Here is a 23,316-nt window from a genome sequence, read left to right on the forward strand (position 1 = left end):
GAGGCCTTCCAAATTTCCTCTCCAGAATGCTCCATGCAGCACCATAGAACTGTCCAGAATAGCCCATTCCAGAGATTGCTGACCTTGCCTGTCAGTAGAGTCTTCAGATGGCTCATCTTCTCTGAGTCATTCGAGAGGGTTCCCGTCGAAGTTGTTCAACTTCAGCTTTGGTAGGCTACTACTACCTGAATAGCCAGTGTTGTATCGTAATAGACCAGCTCTGGGGAAAACGTCTCGGTCTTCAACACTTGAGGATCGGTCTCGTGAACTGCGATATCGTGAGAAGTGACTTTGCCTGTTCACTTCAGGGGTTACTTCGAAGCGAGCTGTTGATCGATCTGGTGTTAGAGGGTTGTCGATTCTGCTGGCCCAGTCAGAGACATCTCTTTTCTTGGGGGTCCAGTTGAAAGGCGATTTGTCTCGAGCACCAGTTGATTGGGAACGAGCATCATCGTTCTCTAATGCTGTTCTCTTCACTTTGCGCTCTAGCTCACGCTCTTCCTCCTGCAGTTGATGCTTGGTTTCCAGTTCCTTCATTTGCATTTCCAGCTCTAGCCTCCTCCGCTCAAACCGTGCTTGTTCGAGTCGCATCCTGGTTTCGAATTCGATATCAAATTTCTTCATCCTTTCCTCTCGCCTTTGCTTTGCTGAAGATGTTTCCGAAACATTCTCCGTCTCTTGGCCACTTGCTGTTGCTCCATTTTGCACTGTTTGAGCAACTGGGTTGTCCGTTGGGTAGTTGTTGTTGCTCTCGCTGTCATTCACTGCTTGAGCTGTGTTGCCTTGTTCTGCATTCATTTCTGGTTGCGTGCCTTTGCTTATATATGAAAGCCAATGATAGTCCAGACTTGCTTTGCACTTCTTGCTTCTCTTAGATGTTCTTCAACGAAATTTGCTTGGTAGGGCACAAGCTTGTTTCGACGCTGCAGTTGCTTGGGTATTTCTTCCTCTAGGAGGTGGACAGTCTGTTGATAGAGGACCTTTAATTTGTTGGGTCGATCTGAATCTTCAATTATTTTGTAGCCAAGACTTCTTTTAGTGTTGACTTCTTCCACTAAGTCTCGGAATCTCTTGTCGTACCTGTGAGCTGTTGATTGAAGCTCCCCTCCGCTGGTTGTGCTCGAATTGCCTGGTTGCTGTTTGCTTTGCTTGTTCCGTTTAAACGAGGTCAATTCTTCAACGTGTTTTGTGAATTGCACTCTTCTGTTCGCCTCACTGGCCTGTTGCTGTTGATTTGTTTGATTCTCTTTTGGGGTTGCCATCGGCAATCTCTTCATCAGGTTGGACAGCAGTTTGCCTTCCACTGTCCGGGTCGGCGGACCAAATGTAACGGCTGCTCTCCTATCAAAGTCAAGGAAAACTTTACACCGCCCAGTTCGTTTCAGCGGTTTCAAATCTGTCCGGATATTGTGTTTTTGCAGTTAACTTTTGTGAACTGTATTATCCGCTATTCTATAGATTACCGTTGCATTACTTGTTGCTCTATCACTCTTGATAACTAATCGCTCAGCTTTGCTGTTTAACAATATTGTTTCTCTCAAAATAACAAAATAATTCAAATTGAAACAATCAAATTTTTTGAGTTTTTGTTAATGACTCAACTTATAAACGGATATTTGGAATTCTAATACCGACAAGTTGTAGCCCTATAACTTGGCTATAGTCTTGCAAAGTTTCAGCATTCTATCTATAAGATTGCAAAAACAGTCAGAAAACTTTAAATGTAACTGAACAACAACAATAAATTTTTTAATTTTAATGTTAGCAAGTCTCTCTATTGGTTTCAAATAATGATTTATTCTAAATTGAACTGCTTGAAATGACCTTGGAGCGCTATTCAATTTATTTTATGAGTTGCTAAGCTCAGCCGCAATATTTCGCTTGACCAATTTTTCGTGTGACGCATTTGACTTTTCGTCCTCAAAAATGGGATAAACCGGTAGCGGGCATTAGGTGCTCTTAGAGCCTTAAAGCTCTGCTGCAGCTCAAACTGTTTTGGACGGCTCTTAGAGGTTGAAGACACCCCCACTGTTGACCCCCCCAACTTGCATTTTTTCAAGTTCTTCCAAATTTTTTGTCGGTTTTTAGGTTTCTGCAGCCTCAAAAGCCAAGTAACCTCATCTAGTGTTTTGCAATAGGCTACTACAGTTTCTAAATGTAATGGAATGTTTTTCAAGATTTCAACACCACGAATTTTAGCATTTTTTATTACAAAACATTCGATTCTTTTTTTGACCTTTATTGTCATTATTCAGGTTTTTCAGCCTGACAGGAAATCTCCGTTAAGGTTTGATAGTAAGTTACTGGCAGATGTTTTTTTGGCCATGGATTAGTTTTCAACTTTTATTTTCAAATTTTGGCAGTTTTTTTAAAACCTTTTTTGTCATTTTTTAGGCTTCTCCAACCTCAAGAGCCACATAGTTTCCTCTAGGTTGTGATTATAGGTTACTGCATAGCGTCTAGATGTTTTGCAATTTTTTTTCAAGATTTTAATCAGCAATTTTTAATTTTCTTGAATTTTTTCATTTTTCCGGCACCAAGGTCCTAGGGACCTCCTCCAAGGTTTGATGATAAGCTGTCGAATAGTTTCTAGTTAATGGATTGGTTACCAATAATTTAATGTAGTGACTCCAGTTTTAGCATTTTTTTGATAAAATTTACAAAAATTTTCAAATTTTCGGAAAATTATCTTGCTCCAAGTTTATGGATCTTTGAGCCAGTGGAACTATTGCTTAAGATTAAGATAGGGATTATGGATAGTCCTTTGAGACAATGAAATGGTTTTAAAGATTTTGAATTTTAGTAGGGTCTTGTTAAAATTTGCTATTGTTTTCAAAATTTTCGAATATTATTGTCCCTTTCTGAGTTTAACGATCATTACTGGCTAACGAAGTTTTTTCAAGTCTTGCAGATTGGTTACTTGACATAACTCCGGAGACAAAACATAGTTTTGAACATTTTCAATGCGAAATCTGGAAGTTTTTCTTTTAAGTTTTGCAATATTTTGCAAATTTTTAAAATCAGTTATTTGATTTAATTACTAACAATGCTAGAAAACTATAAGTTGGTTTTGAAGATTTTGAATTTTAGCAGGGTCTTGTTAAAATTTGCGATTGTTTTCAAAATTTTTGAATATTATTGTCCCTTTCTGAGTTTAACGATCATTACTGGCTAACGAAGTTTTTTCAAGTCCTGCAGATTGGTTACTTGACATAACTCCGGAGACAAAACATAGTTTTGAACGTTTTCAATGCGAAATCTGGAAGTTTTTCTTTTAAATTTTGCAATATTTTGCAAATTTTTAAAATCAGTTATTTGATTTAATTACTAACAATGCTAGAAAACTATAAGTTGCAGAGTCGAATCAAGCTAAAGCTGGCCTCACTAAGACGTGGCTAGCTACTGACGAAGCCAACCGCTCGCCAGTTTTAGAGCAATTTGCCCGACATTAGTTGGTTATGTTTAGTAGCTGCGAAGCTGTAAACTGAGCGGAGCTATATTGCGGTGCTCTTGGCTTTTACGGCTCGAAGAGGAGTTTTGGTTTTCTTAAGGGTTTTTTGTTACCGGAATTATTATTTATTCAGGCGGTGTTTTGACCTAATAGTGAAAGTGAGTAAAATTGCCGTGTGAACTAATCTAATTTTTGAGCGAGAGAAGTTTTTTGTTCATGCGCTGCGTTCAATGAATGACTTTTTGACTTTGAAAAGAGTTTTTGAGAGATTGGCGCATAGAGATGAGATTTTAGCAGTGTTTTCGTCCCTCTGACCCATTTTTTTTAATTGTAACTTGGTTTTTTTATAGAAGTAAAATTTGATCAATGCTGCAAAAATATGCAACATTCTGAAATCGATACCACAAAGTGTCGGAGAGCTTAAGAATGCGTTTCAAGTGCAAAATTGGCCTACATTTCTCAATTTTTTTCATTGGTTTCTTCATTTTTTGGCTGTTGGAGTGGACTTTTTTCAACTAAATTGGTTAATATGTCAACGTCTTGTTGATTATTCCTGAATTGGATGCCACTTTTTGACGTGAGCTGTTTTTTTTTTGAAAAATTGTAAACATCCTAATCCGATTTTGGTTGTCGTCATAAATTTTTTGAAATATTTTCTTTGTACTTTGGTTGTATTTAACATAGAAAGTCGTTTGGTGCACCATCGGTGTTTTTCGTTTCGTTTTGATGCTAATTGAATTGTTTTTGAACCCTTTAAAATTCTGTGAATACGTTTACCATATTTTTTTCGAATTGTTTTACTTTTTCGCAATTGAGCTCTTTTCACTTCTTACTCAGACAGGAAGATGGCTATGGAATGTTCCTAAACCTCGATTGTTTAATAACAAGAAATCCATGCTTTTTTACCTCATTTTTTTTATTTTAATTTTTAATTAAATCTTCCAATTTAGTTTTTATCAATTTTCAGAAATTGCGAATTAGATTTTTTTTAATCGTTTTCTCAATGTATTTATTCTCCACACTCTAGCATGTTTTTTCTAACTTTCTCCTAATACCTATAGTTTTACTCGCCCTGCCTTTTTCAAATCGAAAATTATCGATTTGAACTAATATTTTATAATTTTTCCTTTAAATTAAAGTTTTTTTGTTTAAAATTGATTGTTTTCAACATATGGCACATAGGTTTTGCTAGCTTCACTTTTACAAATTTTGAACAACACCCTTTTTCTGCGAATACTCTCACCGGTTTGTTTCAGTATCATACGAATTTTTGCGCTTGAATATTGTTCTTCCTCTTCAGTCTTAATTGTTAATGATCAGTTTCGATTTGATTTTTTTCATCGTTTAGTTTTATTGCGTTCATTGTGATATAAAGCGACAACGTTTTTTAGTTAAAGCGACAAAGTTTATTTAATAACCAATTGATTACTGTTTTTACATTGTAAAATAGTGTTTCGATTGAGAGAACCTACGGAAATTGATAAATTTTTCTTCGAAAGTAATGGTTTGTGAGCCTAACATGGCTTGACTTTTGGTGCTTGCGTACTTTGACGTTTTCAAAGGCGTACAGAACTTTTGGTTTGTTTTATATTTGAGCTTAATGTAATACTTTAGTTCAGTTGTTTTTAATGGGCTATATTCATTTTTTTACTGATTTTTTTGTATTTTTAGTTGCCACTTTAGTAGGAACCAGTTGATTTAAAAGGTACTTCTTTCACAAAGACGACTCTTCGAGTCATTTCCGGAATTCTTCTGGCAAGTTTTGTTTCGTCGTCTGACGCTCTTTTCCGTTTTACGTTTGTTCACACCCTAAAGCTGAAAAGTCAAATTTTCTGAATTACTTCTTCCTCTCACTAACGGCATTTGCGCGCTTGACGTCATTTCTCACTCTCTTTAGCCAACGTTTTTTTGCTTATTTGCGTGATTAGATTTGATCATACGTGACTCACCTCACTCAATAAAATGACTTTTGCACTTTAAAACTTAAGTTTAATTTGAATTAAATTAAGGTCAAAGGAACTCATATGTGTAATAAAGGTCACTAGTAAAAGGGCTTCTGCGCAATGAATTTCAACGAGCTTTATTAATTTATCACTGAATGTTTTTTACAACAATTTACAACAATGAATGTTATTTCTTATTTCTTTATTTCTTTGAAAACTTATTTCTTTGAAATGATTTTGTAGCATTTTAATTCAATTTTATTGAGAATTTTGTCATTAAAACCATAACTTTTAGTAAGTTTCAAAATTAATATGGAAAATTTTTCTGTTAAATTGTCAAGAAAAAACGGCAGTTTGTTCAGTTAGCTGATTGTTTTAATATGTACCAAGACTTCAATTTAGTTGTTTGAAGACGCAAAAACTGCCGTTCATTCTGTTTGAATTTTGCAACTTGTGATCTTTGATGCTATTTTGTTGCTTTTACTATTTCAATAATCAACAATTTTTTTGCAAAGCTTGCTAGCTTTTTGTTCAACACAAAACATTTGATAAATTAGTACCCAAATTTTAACAAATATCCTCAAATGTTCTTCGCATAGTAAGTTTGCGGCTGTCAGTGACTTGGGAGACCCTAACTTTAAGTCTTCGAAAGAATTTATGTATTACTTTTCGTTATTCAGTTTTGGTCGTTTTTTCTCGTCTCTGCCTAGCTGTCAACCATCTGAAAATTTTTTCGAGGAATATTTGTGGAGTACATGAAACAAAAAGTTGTTTCAATCTAAATTTCATCTGAACTATATTCCTATTTTTTGGTTAAAACTTTAAAGCAATGAGCAATATTACAAGATGTGTCATTAGCTATAATACCGTGTAGTTTTCGTTCGCCTCGTGCTTTGCCCGTATTTCTCATTTTTGACTTACATTTGACATTTTTGACTTATCTGTCTTTTGACTCACTTTTTTGACAAAGAGATAATAAAAAATAGATATTTGAGTTTGAAAAAATCGTTACACAACCAAACTAATAATTGAATTAGATAATGCCATGCCTCATCACAACGAGATATGCTATTGAAAAGTGTACGAGAAACAACAACAACAAAAAACAAAAATTTTACAGCAAAAACATATATAAATTAAAAAGCATCTAGTAACAACGTCAAATTTCAATCAGACAAAACTCTAACTACACAAATTTACTTGTTGCTAACTACGCAGCAGATGGGATTTTTTCTTAATGAGACTAGGTAACAAGTCGGCGAAATGAAGAAATAATGAGGCGAAATTCAAAAATCAAGCAAAATTTTTTAAACGAATTAATTTCAATATTCTTAAAAATCATTAGCTTTTAACAAAATAAGTATTAAGAAATTTACTCAAAGGTCATAATTAAACCGAGAGGATCTGTCTTCGGTTAGAATAAGCCTTAGGAACGGACAAAAGATGCTGAAAAACTCAAAAAAAATACGAACAAATTACAAAAATTGCGAAAACACAAATTAGTGAAGCCATTAAAATCATTAGCTATTATCTGAATATTGTGTTTTTATTTCAATTTCTATGCATACTAATCCAGCTAAAATTATTCTGAATAAATAAGTTAAATTGAGCCAAATTTGAAAATCGTTGGGATCTGTTATTACGCGATTGTGCTAAAGGAAGTGAAAAAGAAACAAATACACAACTCACATAAATTTTTATGAAAACGCGTATTGTCCTACAAACAAAACTTTTTGGTATAAACTGATTGCTTTGGGTAAAATCTTTGATTCAATCCTGAATGACTAGCTTATGAGACCGGTCAGCATTCTGCGGCTACCTAAAGAATAAAAGAAACAGGCAAAAACAGCAAAATTCAAAAAAAAAAAAAATTGAGCGAGAAGTGTTGAAGCTACTAAAATGAAATTTTCAGTAAAAAGCCTTCTACTTTCCTTCAACTTGAGCAATTAGATTCTTCTTTACAAAATTTTGAGTCCAATAAATCAACAAACATGAACTAATAAGTTGAAACCACAAAAGTTTTGAGAAAACCATAATCTCAACGCCATTAAATCCAATAGCTGTCAACGGAAGCTAATAAATACGCTAAGTTATGACTCGATAAGACGGCAAGGATGTTTGTCATTCATAAGTCATCAATAAGACTTTACAATAAGTCATTGACTATGAAAACAACAGCAAAGACAGTCAAAATCCAAAAATTATGTATAAAAGTGCGAGAAGTGTCGAAGCCATTTAAAACATAAGCTTTTCTCTGAAAACTTTATGTATGATCCCTCAAAACTCTTCTCTTAGCCAATGCAACTATCTTTTTCAACAATAATGTGTTAAGATTCCAAAAGGTACGATAATTACAAAAAAAATGTCCAAAAATTTAAAATAAAATTATGAAAACTCCTGCATCAAAGTCATAACACCAATAGCTACACAATAAAGTCGCCAACTAGATTAGCTTTGGCTGATGCAGAAAAGAAAGCGGTCCGGTTATTCGTGAGACTGACTTACAGTTCACGAAAATAAGTTAAAGATCGATTAATTTTAAAAAAAAATTCTCAAAAAATCATTTTTTTAAAGTCTTAACAGCCATTAAAATCAATAATTTTTGACGGAAGTCAATAAATACGCTCAATTATACCTCGATTGGAGGACAAGGATCTTTGTCATGCATAGATAATCAATAAGACTTCACGATAAGTCTTAGGACTATGGAAACAACAACAAATATAGTCGAAAACCAAAAGTTCCGTAGAAAAGTGCGAGAAGGAAGTGTCGAAGCCATTTAAAACAGAAGCATTTCTCTGAAGACTTTATCCATGATCCATTTAACGTCTTCTCTAAGCCAATGGGAGATATCAATATCAGAATAATGTGATAAGATGTCAAGAAAAGCCAATAAAACAAAAATATCCAATTTTTTTTAAATTTTGAAATCTTGTGGCCTTGAAGCCATATAACAAATAGATAAAACCGCTAATCACATTAGTTTTGGTTGCAGTAGAAAGGAAGGGGGTCCTGTTCTTACTGTGAATGACCTACAATTCAGGAAAATAAAATTATGATCGATTAATATTAAGGAAATTTCTCGAAAAACCATTTTTAAAGTCTTAACAGCCATTAGCTGTTCAATCAAGGCTCTAGATAGATTCTCCTAATGCTCATCACAAAGCCTATTGCACTTTTAATCAATGAATATATTCCACTGGACTCCAAAAACTTAGTTAAGTCTCAAAAAGAATCAAAATTTCATTTAAAATTACGAAAATTCAAAGAGTCGAAGCCAAAAAAACACGAGCTATTCCTTGAAAACGATTTTTTTTCGTTGGGCTTCAATAGAATGTAAAACAGGTTTTTCGTTAACGGAACTTCGATATGAAAAGTGACTAGTCTCTAGGGGACTTAAGAAAACAAAAAAAATATAAAAAGTTTTCTAAAAAAGAGCTCAAATAAAATCGGATTTTTTTAATAGTAAACTTTCCTATGAGACCAGAACTAGTCTTTTTATCACCTTTCGTCTATGCGAAACTCAAAATTGATCATTTTGTGGCGTGAAATGTATTTTTGAATTGATATTTTTTATAAAATGGCCTTAATTTCAAGAAAAATTACCTTAAAGTTAACAAAATCATGCCAAATATCTCGTGTTTACACAAAACTTCTATCTTCAATAACTCCTCGAAATAAAAAAAATCTTTTTAGTTTCGAGTTCTACGCTGGACGAGCTTTTAATGATACCACTCACATTTCTCTACGATTAATATATCGACCGGCCAAAATTATCTGACCAAAAACCCATTTGAGTATATAATTGCTCCCCCCACAAGTGGGGTCGGAACAATAAGAGACTGGGAGCTGTTTATTCTATCAGATTTAAATTCGAGCCCAATTTTGAAGTTAATAAAATTAAAAAAAAGTGCTATGTCTGACATTTTTTCGAAAAAAGGCGTCGGGTTGGTTGCATTGAATATTGTCCGGCGCGATTCATGGCAAAAGTGAACAGGAACAACACAAAATACATTTTTTGTCCTGAAATTAATGTTAATTTTTATTTGGATATCTACTGGCATTATAAACCCTTACACAGTTTTTTAAATGTTAATTTTAGTGGTTTTGTGCAAACTTCTTGATTGACTCGGGGAAGAAGTTTCATCAGCACTACAGCTCGAGTGAGAGGTTATCTTGACATTTTGAAACGTTATCAAGAGAGAATATACTTGTACCGCTTATCACTGAATAAAACTGCAGCCAGCGTAAGATGAAGAACTGTTGGTTGAAAGTTATAAGTTTTTTGGCACTTAGCACACGTGCGAAGTTCCCCTGCAATTGTAAAAAGAAAAGAACAACAGTTAAATTGAATATATTTGCATATCACATTAGTCATAATACAGCTTCAGTTTTAGAAGAGCTACACAGCTAGGTTTATTGATTGACTGATTGATGGTCATAATAACAAAACGTTTGCCTGTTGATTCGGTCGTAACTCCTTAGTCGAGGGAACCCATGAATCCTTCGTTCTTGGCGGCCTTTTCTTCGTCGATAACAGTCATAGGTACATATTTCAGCCCATTGTCCTCAATGTATTTCTGCAACACAAAATTCAAAATCAATCTTAAGCTGAATACTTTGCGGTTGATAATAGGAATTTACTTAAGTGTTAGAAGGTCGGAAAGACAAACAAACGTAAATTTTGCATAAAGTAAACTTGATTGTTTCAAAATTAATCTGCATCCTATCCACGATCTTTTCTGTTTGTGCACCTACCGATATTAATCTGCTTCAGCTTTGTCAACATTTATTCATCAATAAGGTTCTAATTCATCAATGAGGAGCTCTAGTTCCACTAAAAATGCAGTACTTACATCTCCGAACTTAATGGCACTGAGTCTCTCAGCGAGAGAACATCCCTTGCTCTTGAACACGTAGATGGTGTGCATGGCGTCAAAGACAAACACGTCCTGTAAAAACAACAACATACCTACAATTAAAACTGCATTGTGAGATGAAATCAGTTTGAGGTTATGTTTCACTCTAAAAATTCAAATTTAGCGGCTGGAGACCAGTTTCGGAAAAAAAATCACCGAATTTCAGATAGTAAATAAACTCGGTAGGAGAAATAAACCCCAAGGAAAGAAAAAGCCCACGGAAATAAAACCCCCACTTGACTGCTAATTTAGCGCATTTGGCCATGCCTCTTGACGCAAGAAAAAAGACTATCATTGGAATGACTGTGCCTAATCATTAACATGATTAACATTAACATTTGTAAATTGTTTTGGGAGTAAGACGGAGGTACTGACCCCAGTATTTGACATGTCCTTTAGTGCGACCTTGCCCTCCTTCTCTTTTGTGAATGTGGGCTTGCCAGAAGCATCGCTCACTCTGAAATCACAACTTGATTTTACTTCTGATTAATGATATGTTTCGGTTCCATCAGATGGAGCGCTTCTTGACAGCAAATAAATCGCGCTTATTGGCTATTGATACAACTTTTACTGACTTCGTTTGACGTGGAATTTATTATCATGACATTTGTGAGAGCTATGTTATCGCATTATTTCAGCCTTTGCTCAAGTTTCAAATTTAGAAATGTTTGGTTTAGTGACAGTTCAATGGATTATGTTGAAATATTTGATTTGATTTCATTCATGCTAATCTAAATGTGTTACGCTTCTATAGTCATCGAATGCCGCATCTGGGTCTCGAGGCAATCGAATATGAACTGATAGTAGTTAAGATAATCTAAAATCACGTATGAGCATGTGTTGTCTTTTCCATATTTGTATACCTGTAGAGTGACTTGACTTTGGACCAGACAGCCTGGTCTGGTTGATCCCTGGGTCCACTGATGGGGAAACACCTGTCGTAGAATTCATCACCGGGACGCATATCTACTTCGTCATGTACCTCCACCTTGGGCTTACCTCCCCTCTCCGACTTCAGTTTGGATACGAATTGAGTGGCCTGGAGCAATCAGAACCAAACATCAGTCAACTACGGCCGTGAAGTCGAAAATTGATGAAAAAGTTTTTTAATTTATGAATGATTATTAGGAGCTGGTTTTAATGTTTACTAGATTTTGGCCATTGTAAACTGTTGTTGTCTGAAAACAAAACATTGGTAAGTCTTGGATAGTGTTTTTACCCTAGCATACGCAAATGTGACCGTTCTGTTGTTGATAGCGAAAAATCTTGAGATATTCCATGAAAATCACGTTAGTATTTTGACGCTCTTGTAAGATTAACACTTTCGTTTTGAGACATTCAAAGTGTCAATGGCGAAATATGTATGAACACGAGGTGGGTGTTTCACCTGAAACTGTAGTAAGAATTGAGGTTAAAAAATTAGCAGTCAAAAAAATTTTGTTTGCGGTGTGTTTGTAAGATGTAATTTAGGGCTAAGTTTTTTCATCACATTTAATGTAAAAAACATGCCTTACAAAAAATTCTTTGCATTCACCACAAATCATATTTTTTAACGAAAACTCGACCCGAGAAGATTTATCTAGCTTACCTTCATTTTTTCCATGCCACTTGCGCTCTTTCCATTCCACTGGTGGATGTCCAGTCCGTTGTCGAGGATGAACACATCCCCACTGTCCAGGTTAGCCCTCTTGCACTGCACCTCACTCATCACAAACTTGCCCTTCTCAATTCGGAATCGCAGCAGACGAGGCTTGTACTCCTTGGCCTCAACGTGGACGAAACCAGAGTCAACTCCACCCTGTTTGATGCTAAAGAAGACCAATCCGTTTACATTTTTAAATTTGACATAACTTTCTACAAGTTCAGCTTTATTCTGATTAGTTTGTGAGGTTGGGTCCTCGTTCTGATTCGACAGATAATTATCAGCGCACGGGGGTAGGGGTGCATTTTTATTACATGGACTGAGACCCAAGTCAATATATGCCATTGTTGCGTATGGCAAATCAACCCACAATCCGGAGTATTCAAAACGTGACTCAATTGGGTCATCATAAGTCTGTTTCACATTTCACCGTTGAAACTTATTAGTGCTAAATGAGCAGATGAGGGCTACTATTTTATGCATTTGAATGAAGGCTTTTAATCTAGGAGAATCTATGGAGATCAGCATAGTAGCAGAACCGCACGCATTTTGGCTGCTGATATTGCTCTCTAGGGCGCTGAATGCATAGAATTGATTATAAGAGGTCATTGGTATAGTTCAGATGATCGTTTTAACACAGTTTGACCTATCACACCGAGAAACAATCAGCAAAGATTGCTTATAAAGAGAATACATTACAATTTAAATCTTCATTGACTTCGGTTTTCGGAGAATTTTTAATCCGTATGTTCTGATAAGAAATCGATTCTTATTAAATAAGCTTTTTTTTTGAATAATAATGTTTTGGTTTAATCTGCTCAAAGAAATGCTAAACAAATGAAATACTCCAGCAGTTTTTATGCCGTTCATTCTTAACAACTAAGAAGCAAGCCAAAAAGTCAATTGTTCAAGAAGCGGAAACTTGGAAAGAGGACGAGGGGAATGGGATAATAGACGAACGCTCGATTAGGCGAACGGAATTTTTATAGCCATTTGGTAGAAATTCTGGACTAACTTTTGTAGAAGTTAGGCGAATAGCAATTAAAACACTCAAAAGAGCTATTTGAAAAGCCACTCGATGTTATAAAGTTGTCTTTACATGCAAAAGAGTTGATAAAAATTTATTCAAAATGTATCAATATTTTGCATCTCTTACTCTACTCAGTGTCATCATGGCCACTGATTTTGAAAGTAACAGGGAAAAAATACAGCGTGTTTAAAAATTACTTATCAGTAGCTTTAATGTAAATCATTTACAACTATCGGTTGAAAAATGTACGGAAAATGGGGGAGTTGGAGTTAAAGTAGATCGTGAAAATGCTCTAAATTTGAAAAAGTCAATTTTGATAGTTTTTGTGAGCTATATTTAAGACAGCTGGTTAGTCACTTGACTACAATATTTTAACAAGCGGATACTGCTTTTAATTTTATATTCGCTTAATTTCCGCAAAACTTTAGTTCAGAATTCTTGCTTAATGTAGAAATTGCATTCGCCTAATCGAGTTTTTGCCTAATATCCTACGCAACGAGGACAAGACAATAGGCAATGCAGATAAAGACAAGATATTAAAAACTTCGGGTTTGGTTGGACGATTTGACATTGTAATTTCAAATAAATATATTTTATTTGCAACAATGCGGGTTAAGAGACCAACAAAATACTCTTTTTTAATGCACGTGCGTCCGTTTGATCTCTCAAATTCAACGCGCTAAACAAGAACTGAGAAAAATTTACATTTGAAATTTGAATCTTTAGCACTAAAATTGAACCCCCCTTTTTTTTAAATCAGTGGCTGTTATCTTATAATTGGGTTCTACAAGAAGTCGACTCAGCAGTGTGTTGCTGTGGGGGGGGGGGGGGGTTGAAGTCTCACCGGGTGGAACAACACTTTCAGTCTCAAGTTGAAGATTCCCGGGTGAGATAATTCCAGTTTTTAGTACTGTGACAGTCTATAAAGGGAAGTGGTATATTGTTTTCATACAAACAGTTTTTCGCACGCTCAAAAATGAAGTACAATTTAAGAACAAAAGAAGCTTTGACAATTGAAAATTCACCTCAGACAGACATTTGTTCCGAGATTGAGGTAAATCCCAACCCAAGCAGTGGTCTAACTCAACAGATGTCAAACCTTACAATAGAAAATAAGTTCCACATTTCACCTGGCTCTATTTTATTTATTCCTGACACAGCCGACAAAGTATATAAGATCCAGGTATTAGAACATCTTTTGGAAGAACCGAAAGTTAGATACATAGGATGGGGCCCTGATTACGACTCATTGATCAACTCAGAATCAATATGGTCTTACTGGTGTTTCAAAAAACCTTCAAGTAAATTGAAGAGAATCTCCAAGGAACTATCAGACCAAGCCGACGATATGCTAATTAATGCTGAGATCGCACCCTATGTAGACGAGGCATTAGCTGGTTTGAACTCCGAAAGAATTAGAACAAACGGCAACCTTCCAGATAGAAAAACTTTGCTGCACACTAAAGTCCCGACTATCCGCTATGTCCCAATAAATGTACGGTACAAGTGGTCAGAGATTTTCTCTGACGTGATTGCTGATTGCATCGAAGATCCCAATACAGAACTAATCTGGAGAAAACTCTTCGGATTATCTAAATGCATTTTACGTGCCAGTAATAGACGAGGGCAAAAACACAGGCGGAACAACGACCAAAGATTTCTTGAAAGAATTAAGCGCTGGAACAGCGGAGAATTTGCAGGGCTATGGAACGAAGCTTGCTCTGTGAAACAATCCAAGCGGTCAAACGATACAAGCTCTGAAGATATTATCAAACGTGCAAAAAATTTGTCTTTCCAGGGCCAATATGGCAGAGCAGCAAAAGTTTTGACTTCTGACGGTTTTGCACCACTCAACAAGGCAACTCTCGATAGTGTGAAAAAATTGCATCCCACTAAAAGAACGCCTATTGTAGTCCAAAGTTTTTCATCACAAGCCTATCAATCCAGTGAGGAAAATGTTTCGGAACAGCTGAACTCGTTTTCTAGATTTACGGCTGCTGGTCCTTCAAAAATGTTTCCCGAACATCTTTTGCATGCTGTACAGTGTACCGCTTCAGATCAGTCACAAATTGCTTTGAGGGTACTGACTAAGCTGGTTAACATAAGCTGCCGTGGGGAACTTCCCAAATTGGATGTCGGAGTGAAATGTGGAGAGGAAGCCATTATACATTCGAATAAGCTCTCGTCAGAAAAAATACTCACCTCGTCCAGTTCCTCGGGTATTTTGCAAATTGACATTTGTAATGCATTCATTTCGATAAAACGCAGTGAAATGCTGAAAGCCGTTGCCAGTTAAATACCAGGAATTGCCGCCTTTACCAATTTCTGTTATTCACAACACAGCCAATTATTCTATGACAAATTTGTTGTTGGCAGTGAACGCGGTATCCAAAAAGGCGACCCATTGGGCCCTTTGCTTTTCTCTCGTTCTGGCCCATTATAGAGAAAATTCAGGAATCTTCGCCAGAGCTCTAACAACATTCCTGGTATCTAGATGATGGTGTCTTGGTGGGCTCAGAGGACGACCTCATTAGATCTTGGGATCTTCTATGCCAGCTCGGACTTGACCGCGGCCTCCACGTCAGGGTCGATAAGTGCGAACTGTGGTCCCCGGTAGGTTTAGACAGACTGGATATTAGAATAAAAGGAAATGATATTTCGGGGTTTGAGGTTCTTGGAGCTGCGTTAGGAACCCCAGAGTTTGTCTGCATGAAACTTAACGAAAGGATAGGGAAAATAAGGGTACAATTTGAAAAGTTGGACTACCTTGATGACTCTCAGTGCGCCCTAGGTATCCTACGCCACTGCATTGGGGCCCCCAAAATGATGTATTTTTTGCGTTTTCAAACGCCCAAAAGTCCTGTTATTAAATTATTAAATCCCAAAAGGAATTTGGTGCGCAACAGCGCAAAAAACTTGAGAATATCCTTGGAACTGTTCTTCCAGAAGAATCCTGGACTCAAGCAACTCTGCCCATAACCCTTTCAGGGTTGGGTGTTCGCCAATGCCAAGACCAGTATAAATAAAGCATCAAACGTTGGTTCTGTTCTCTCATCTGAAGATCCTGTTTTAAAAATAACCGGGGAAAGCCCAAAAAACTGCCAAGGTTTTCAAGATCTTTTTTCCAGTATAGCACAACTGGACATTTCAAATCTTTCGCAAAAGAGGATCCAACATGCTCTTGATAATGAAAAGTTTCATTCTCGCATAGAGAATCTAGCTTGTGAGAGAGAATCTGCCCAACTTCTCTCATTGTCTGTTCGACATGCTGGAGCTTGGTTGTCTGCTCCCCCATTCCAGTTCTTGGGCTTCATATGGCACCAAATGAGTTTAGAATTAGTGCAAAGTACAGGTTGGGTGTACCTGTCTACGACGCCGAAAGAAAGTGCCCGTTCTGTAAAGCAGGAGCTCTTGATATCTATGGGGATCATGCCATTGGGTGTCACGGTTGAGAAGACGCAATTGCAAGACATGACCGGATTTGAGATAAAATAGTGTTTGCTTGCTCATCTGCAAATCTCTCAACAGTAGTGGAAAAAGAACCTTATTCCAGAAAGCCTATCGCGCCGCGGAGATATCTTTGTCCCGACTTGGAAAGTGGGAAAACCTGCTGCATTTGATGTAATTGTTACTTCGTCGCTGCAATCCAACTCTTTCACTAATGCGGCAACAAAGGCAGGATACGCGCTTGATGCGGCAGATGAAAGAAAATATTGCCTCCACGACCATAACTGCGCAAAAATGGGAATCACATTTGCTCCCCTTGCAATTGAAGTCCTTGATGGAATATCGGCAACCTTAAAAAAATACTCAAGCGGTTGGTTATGTTAAGTGACAACCTTTCTTTCCAAGCGCAGGGGTTGTCTGTAGCTTTCTGTTAACTGATGCAATCGTTGTCAGTCACTGCTATTCGGGGATCAGCAGCAATGTTGTTTGCACGGGCTCCCTAGTTGACTGTTTTGCTTTTTTTGGGTGCTCGAGCGATCGGAGGGGAGATGGTTGATCCATTATTGTTGCAATCATTGTCGACAGATATGATCAAGGGGTCTGCCTCAATGATTTTGGCTCGCTCTTTTTGGCCAGATTTATTAATCAATTCAGAATAAGAAGAGTTCAGATTCGTTCTTTTATTTTGAGCCGCCAAAACGATTGCAGCAAAGGGAACCTTATTAATGTGCAGTTCTACTATTTTTATTCTTACCTGAAACTTTTTACATGTGGAAAAATAAAAAAAATGGGGATGAAATGAGATTCATAAACTGTTGATCTGTTGTATTGATAACCACCGTTATGTTAACCAAGTTAATTGTCTATTAAAGTTTCATTGTTTTTTTTGTTTGCATAGATCTTATTTTTACATTTCTGTCGAAAAAATACTGACATGAGTTCGTCGAAGTAGCTCTTGAAGAGTTTGCTCTCGTGGTCCTGGATCTCCCTGTGCTGAACTGGCACATCTCCTAACATCTGGTCCAGCTCCACAGCCTTCACTGCCACTGCTCCGTACTCATCCTGTGAGGACTCCTTTCCTATCCAGAAGTGCAGGTCGTACTCCAGTCTGCCACTCTTTTCCTTCTTTGTCTGAAACATTATTGACAGGATTATAGAAAAAAAACACTAATAGTGGGAAAATATTCAAGTTCAGTTAAGGGTAAAATATAGACTATAATTACATGGTCGAAGACCTTGGTCCAATTTAATACAAATTCTATTCATGGCTCGAGCATGTTTCTTATGTACAGTCACTTTTTTTCATGCGCGAAACCATACTCTTTTTATTACATAATTAGTCAAGTCTAGATAGATCTTTATAAACAAAACTGTCGGGTTAATTTCTCATAAAAAGCAGTAGTCTACAAGGCCTCTTCAGTTGACTGTTTTAGGCCAGCAAGAGTGATTCTTCGCGTGTTCGTACAATAATTTGAATTTTTTGATGATCTGTAATGTTTTTGAGCTGATTTTGAACTTGAACAAAAGTTTGAAATTTTTGCGTTTTTTTTTAAAAAAAAAATATTTGGGCTCCTCTGCGAAGCTCTTGTGACAATGGAGCCAATTCACTAGGACACTATTTAATGTCGAGCAAAAGTTGAGGGACGTTATAAAGTCGAGTCAAATTGTTTTCATTCCAAATATCGACTTAAGACGATTTCGTTCCTAATGTAGGCCAAAGTCGACCCTTTCAGAAGACGGGCCCTCGAGTAGTGCAGCAATACAGAATTGAATCGCGATGTATTTATTCTTTTTCTTTTAAAACTAGGATCAAAATATCAAAATATCTAGATGTCTCGCTCTGTGAACCCAAGACGTGTAATATTAGCCTTCATACTGTTCTTTTTATTATTCATTGTTGGGTGGCTTCGCGGGTTCATATTATTTGCACCACTCAGTCGCACGTGCCATATTTTTACATGATGATTTACTATGTAATGGCACGTGCTCTGTAACTGGGGGAGCATAAGGTACTGGGGGGGGGGGTACAAACAGAAAAGATCCCAATGATCGCTGAATTTTATGTTATCACGTGCGCCCAGCCGTTGTGAGTTTAAAAAAGTGTCAAATTGAATAAAAAGGTTTGCATCCCGTTTTTAAAACGAGTTGTTTTAACTATTCAAATTGTTTAAATTGGAGTTGGAAGCGAATGAGCCAGAGTATTTAAGTAACAACGTTATAACTGGGAGTTCTTGGCTGTTTTGAAAGCTCTTCTTGACTGCACCGTAGTTATGCAACAATTGTTGGGCTAAGTTTTCGCCGGGTAGCTGCACACAAAAAAAAACCAAATTATGGTAAATGCATACAAATTATCCAAATACGTGTTTTCATCATTTTTAAAATTAACGACTGCCATTTAAGGTCGCGGTGTATTATAATTCAAAATTCATTTAGCCTCAATGCACGATAACAGTACACAAAAATCGTGTTTGTTGATCCCACATCTTTACATCTATTAAATTACCTTTATTCGTTGCTTTGAGAAGTCCCCATTTCCTTAAGATATAATTTTAAAAAACCCTGAAGAGTGTCCTGTTTTTCTAAATATCGCGACTCAAAGCAACAAATTCGTGTGGGATTTGTCTTTAGTTATATATACTATAAATAGTTAATATATCAAAATATTATCTTAATGTGTTAAACAGAACAAAAACAGAAAAAAAATCGGCTGTCCAAGTAGTTGCACTTTTGCCTAAAATGGTATTTCAACTTATCAAAATAATTCTTACTTGCAAGAAAAAGCTCTCTATCAGTGAGTTGGATTAATATGGATGAAAGTTGACCAACTTTTTGCCTGTTTTAGAGGAAGAAAATGGATTTCAGAATTTCATGTCTAGTGCATTATTTATCCTTGTATTTGACATGCAAAATGTTGAATTAAAGAACGGTAATTGGGGAGATTTATTGCTTACCAATTTCTCCAGCATAACACCTTAAAGCTAAAAATAAGGTATTTAATTTAAAACTTTCGTTTTTCAGTTAAGAAGTAAAAATCATAATTAATTGCTGATAAAATAATTTGTGGAGAAAGAACTAAGACCGAATTTTAAACTTAACAGGTTCCCGTTTTTCGTTTCTGAAAAATACAAAACTTGTATTTGTTGATATTATCATAGTTTTCGTTGCTTTATCTGAGCTGTATCCAAGCAATCAATTTAGTTTTTAATTCAGACGTTAATATGTTACGAGAAATTCATATATGAATATAATATATTTTAATGAAAAGTTTCTGTCCTATACAAAAGGGCCTGAGCTTAATTAGAAATCCAAAATAGTGTTATAGAGGTAGTTTAGTTATATAAATTTAGTTACGCTTCATTTCTTTCAAGCGTGGTAAAAATCATATTTTCCTGTCAAAAAAAGATGACTTACAAATTATTTTTCAAAATGCATTTTTTCTGGAAGTTTTCTGCTGCAAGTTTATGCATTAAAAAATTATTTGCTGGTAATTTACCTGAGTGGTGTGCAGGTAGGTAATTTCGGGGAAAATTGTGCAGGAATATTTTACCTGCACATAGCCTTACCTACACACTTCACGTGAATTTACGTATACATTATTTAGAGTTTATCCCACAGAGTTTATCGTAATATTGCGGTACATACGCTGAGGACGATGTAAGAGTCTCCGTTGAAGAATTCTCCATACCTCTCCTTGGGCCAAGGCTTCACCTCCTTCTTCTAAACAGGCACACATACACATACAAATGCTATTATCTATTAGCAGAACTATCGGCAAATAGGGAATATGCACATTTTTTACTTAGTTGTAGAAATTATTGTTGTCTTTCATAATTAAATAATCAGTTGATGGAATCACCCAACCTTTGTTCGCCTCTCGATAGACCTCGACACAGTCGTGTCTTCAATTGTTTCGCGAATACCATAAGAGAATAAGAGTCTTGTTTTATTGAGCGAGTAGGCTAACCGGATTCCCTGTAGCAGATTATTTATCACGGGTTGAGGTGTGAGCGGATGTAAGCGGATACCGGGGGAAAATGCGCTGAAAAGGTGGAAGATATGTAGGAATTGCGCCGACAGTCCCCTTTAAAAATTTGTTTTCCAATGGATAAGTCGTACTTAGTTATCCTTTTAATGTGTTAAGAAGTGCTGAAATTATAAAAGAAATGTATAGAAAATTTAGCCCATAAAGCGGATGATTATATAAGGTTTCTGTCAGAGCATTGCTTGCATATCTTTAGACATTTCGTCAACCTGGGTTCTGTTAGATTTGAAATTGTATGAGGATGGTGATGGCCAGTGCTATGATGGCTCGTCAAATAAATATGATCATGCTTACCTCAGAGAACTACAACCATTGATATTCATTATTAGTAAATGGGGGACTCAAAGGGCGACTAGCCGATTCATTATAGAACAAGCCTGATAGAATCCTTCATTTTTTTGCGATTATTTTTCATCAATCATGCGGAATAAAGCATTGCGAATGGTACAAAAATTTTTACCTAAAATTGCAAGAGAATCAACTGTTAGTATTCGAACCAGGTTTCATACATGAACATTATCCCTGTTGATGTTGTACTTGAGGAATGAATTTTGTCTACTTGTTTTTCTCATCAGTTTTTCTTTCACATGAATATTTCAATTATATGAAACCAACCACAAACATAACGAGAAATATCTACTAGTAAGTCACCGCGGTGCAAGAATCTTGCAAAATTTGAATCCGCACATCACTAAGGCGCCTACGTTTAAAGCATGGAAGCATTAAAGTCTCGAAATTTTTTAATCTAAGTTAATTGTAATGAGTTAAAGCGGAGAAAAAAAGAGAAAAAATGTGCTGCAATTTTATTGGCGCAAACACAAAAGATTTAGAAAAAATTTAGTATTATTTCATGAATGTTCCCTCATTAAATTTCATGGCCAGTATTGAGTGCATATATATAAAGAGCCTAATGGCTGAATAGCCAATAGGTTTTATGCATGACCTTGAATGGCCTTTCAATATCTTGGTCAACTTAGAGATCTATATTGGCTGAGTGACATACTGACCTCAATTCTCCATATTTCCATGCCCTCCTTCTTGCCAGCATCCACAAACGCTTTCTCAATCACGGCTGAAACAAGGTCGGTCACTTAATAAGTACATACACATTATGGCACTCACTACATGTAGCAAAAGTTGGGCAAAAGTATTGACAGTTTTCATCTTATCGCTACGCACTGTGATTACAACCCAGCAATTGCTCATTGAAAAAGAACCCAACGCTGATTTAAGAATATTTTGTTTTTAAGATTTTTGTTTCTGCAGAACTATCGATATTTTATAGTCAGATTCCATTACAGCAAAGGCATCCAATTGATAATATATCAATGAAACAATTGAGACATTTCATTTTCACTTTATTAGAAAACATTTTTAAAATAAATTTTTTTTCATAGAAAAAAAGATAGTTCAAGCATCGTTGCTAGAAAATTAAATGTTCACCCCATAAGAAGTAATGATACAGATAAAATGATATTCGAGATGAAAAATATTTTAGTTAATGAATTATAATTGAAAAAAATAACAGCAAGGAAGACGACGCGGTGATTTGAGGCATAAAATATTTTTAACTAAAAATAAAGCTGAATTTTATTAATTCTTAAAATTGAATAAATAAGTGGAAAAAATGGTATATTCCCTTTAAAAACTCATTATTTGAAGTTATATTGGCGTTCCCTGCAGCTTTCCTTTTCGACTGTGAGTAGATTTCATCAGCCAAACGTGTTTTTATTTTTCTCCTGTCTAAAAGATGCGTCGATTTCGTGAATTTGCAAGCTTTTGCTTTTTGATTCGCGCTCGTGGAAAAACTGAACATGTTTTGCGGTCACGATAATAAAACTAAAACATACTTACTAGTCATTTTGGGTTGCTAAGGTTGTAGTCGACAACTAAGAAAGAATAAACGGAATGAACTGAAGAAATATTTATAAAAGAATGGAATCCAACTCTGCAGATTGCGCAAATCGAAGGAATGAAAGAGAAAACTTGGGGGTGCAAACTGGCTATGTGTTTAGAGAACCAGTCAGTAAGACCAAATAGACTAGAGGGCTATAAACCTGGAATTTGGCATTTTATAATAATACCTGCACGTTATTGGAACCAAAGGTCGCTTAACAACAACCTACGCAAAATTCAACTGATAAGACTCGGAATATTTGAAAGCCTTTAAAACATGGAAAATGGGGAAAATGTGCGCAATTGTGAGGAAAATTTGCTTTCGCAGAATTTTGGGCTGAGTTCCGGTCCGCTTTTGGGTTTGTGGGTGTGAAGTAAACATTTCACCAGCGGGAGCAAATTAGAATTGAGCAGGTGAAAATGGAACTTCGAGCTACAAATTATACCATTTGAGATCGCAGTATTGAGTTTACAGTAGAACAGGCATTACAGTTAGCGGGCTTTGAAGATCAAAAAGGGAATTCGTTTCAGAGGACAACGTATCAAACTCGTTACAAGCAGTAAACACGCTTTGGGCTCAAACTGGGTTCTTTAATTTGGGGACAGAATTCTTGCCTTGTGTCAAATTTATGGTGGACTGGGAATAATTACCCGCTGGCCGACTGGCAGAGCTATTTCTAGACTCTTAGCATTATGTACCGGGGTCAATAGGGCTGTCTCTGTCAGCCCCCTGGCACAAAAAGTTCTAAAGTTCATGAACAGTTTGATTTTTCTATGGCAATGTTTTTTGTTCTGACTTCATCTGGCATGACGAGAACTGTTTCGATTGTTGTTCATTGTGTGCCGCCCAAAAGTTAGGTACTTTGGTTTTTTCAAGAACTGCATTTTCGCAGCCAATATGAATCGCCACGCAATGAGCGCGGATACTTTTTGGTCCTGCAACAAT

General features: G+C 36.2%; 1 protein-coding gene across 1 annotated transcript; it reads right to left on the reverse strand.

The window, feature by feature from the left end:
- Positions 1-9,723: 9,723 nt before the first annotated feature.
- LOC142349902 (gelsolin-like protein 1) lies at positions 9,724-22,485 on the reverse strand. The gene is made up of 9 exons (XM_075401751.1): positions 22,329-22,485; positions 21,482-21,546; positions 20,075-20,149; positions 17,367-17,563; positions 11,902-12,121; positions 11,177-11,352; positions 10,689-10,770; positions 10,251-10,346; positions 9,724-9,974 (listed from the first exon to the last, which is right to left on the reverse strand). Exons 1-9 carry the CDS (start codon positions 22,333-22,335, stop codon positions 9,876-9,878), a joined length of 1,017 nt encoding a protein of 338 aa, XP_075257866.1. The 5' UTR covers positions 22,336-22,485; the 3' UTR covers positions 9,724-9,875.
- Positions 22,486-23,316: the final 831 nt, after the last annotated feature.

The sequence above is a fragment of the Convolutriloba macropyga genome, chromosome 1 (genome assembly GCF_964194025.1).
Source record: "Convolutriloba macropyga chromosome 1, txConMacr16.3, whole genome shotgun sequence".
Taxonomy (NCBI): Eukaryota; Metazoa; Xenacoelomorpha; order Acoela; family Convolutidae; genus Convolutriloba; species Convolutriloba macropyga.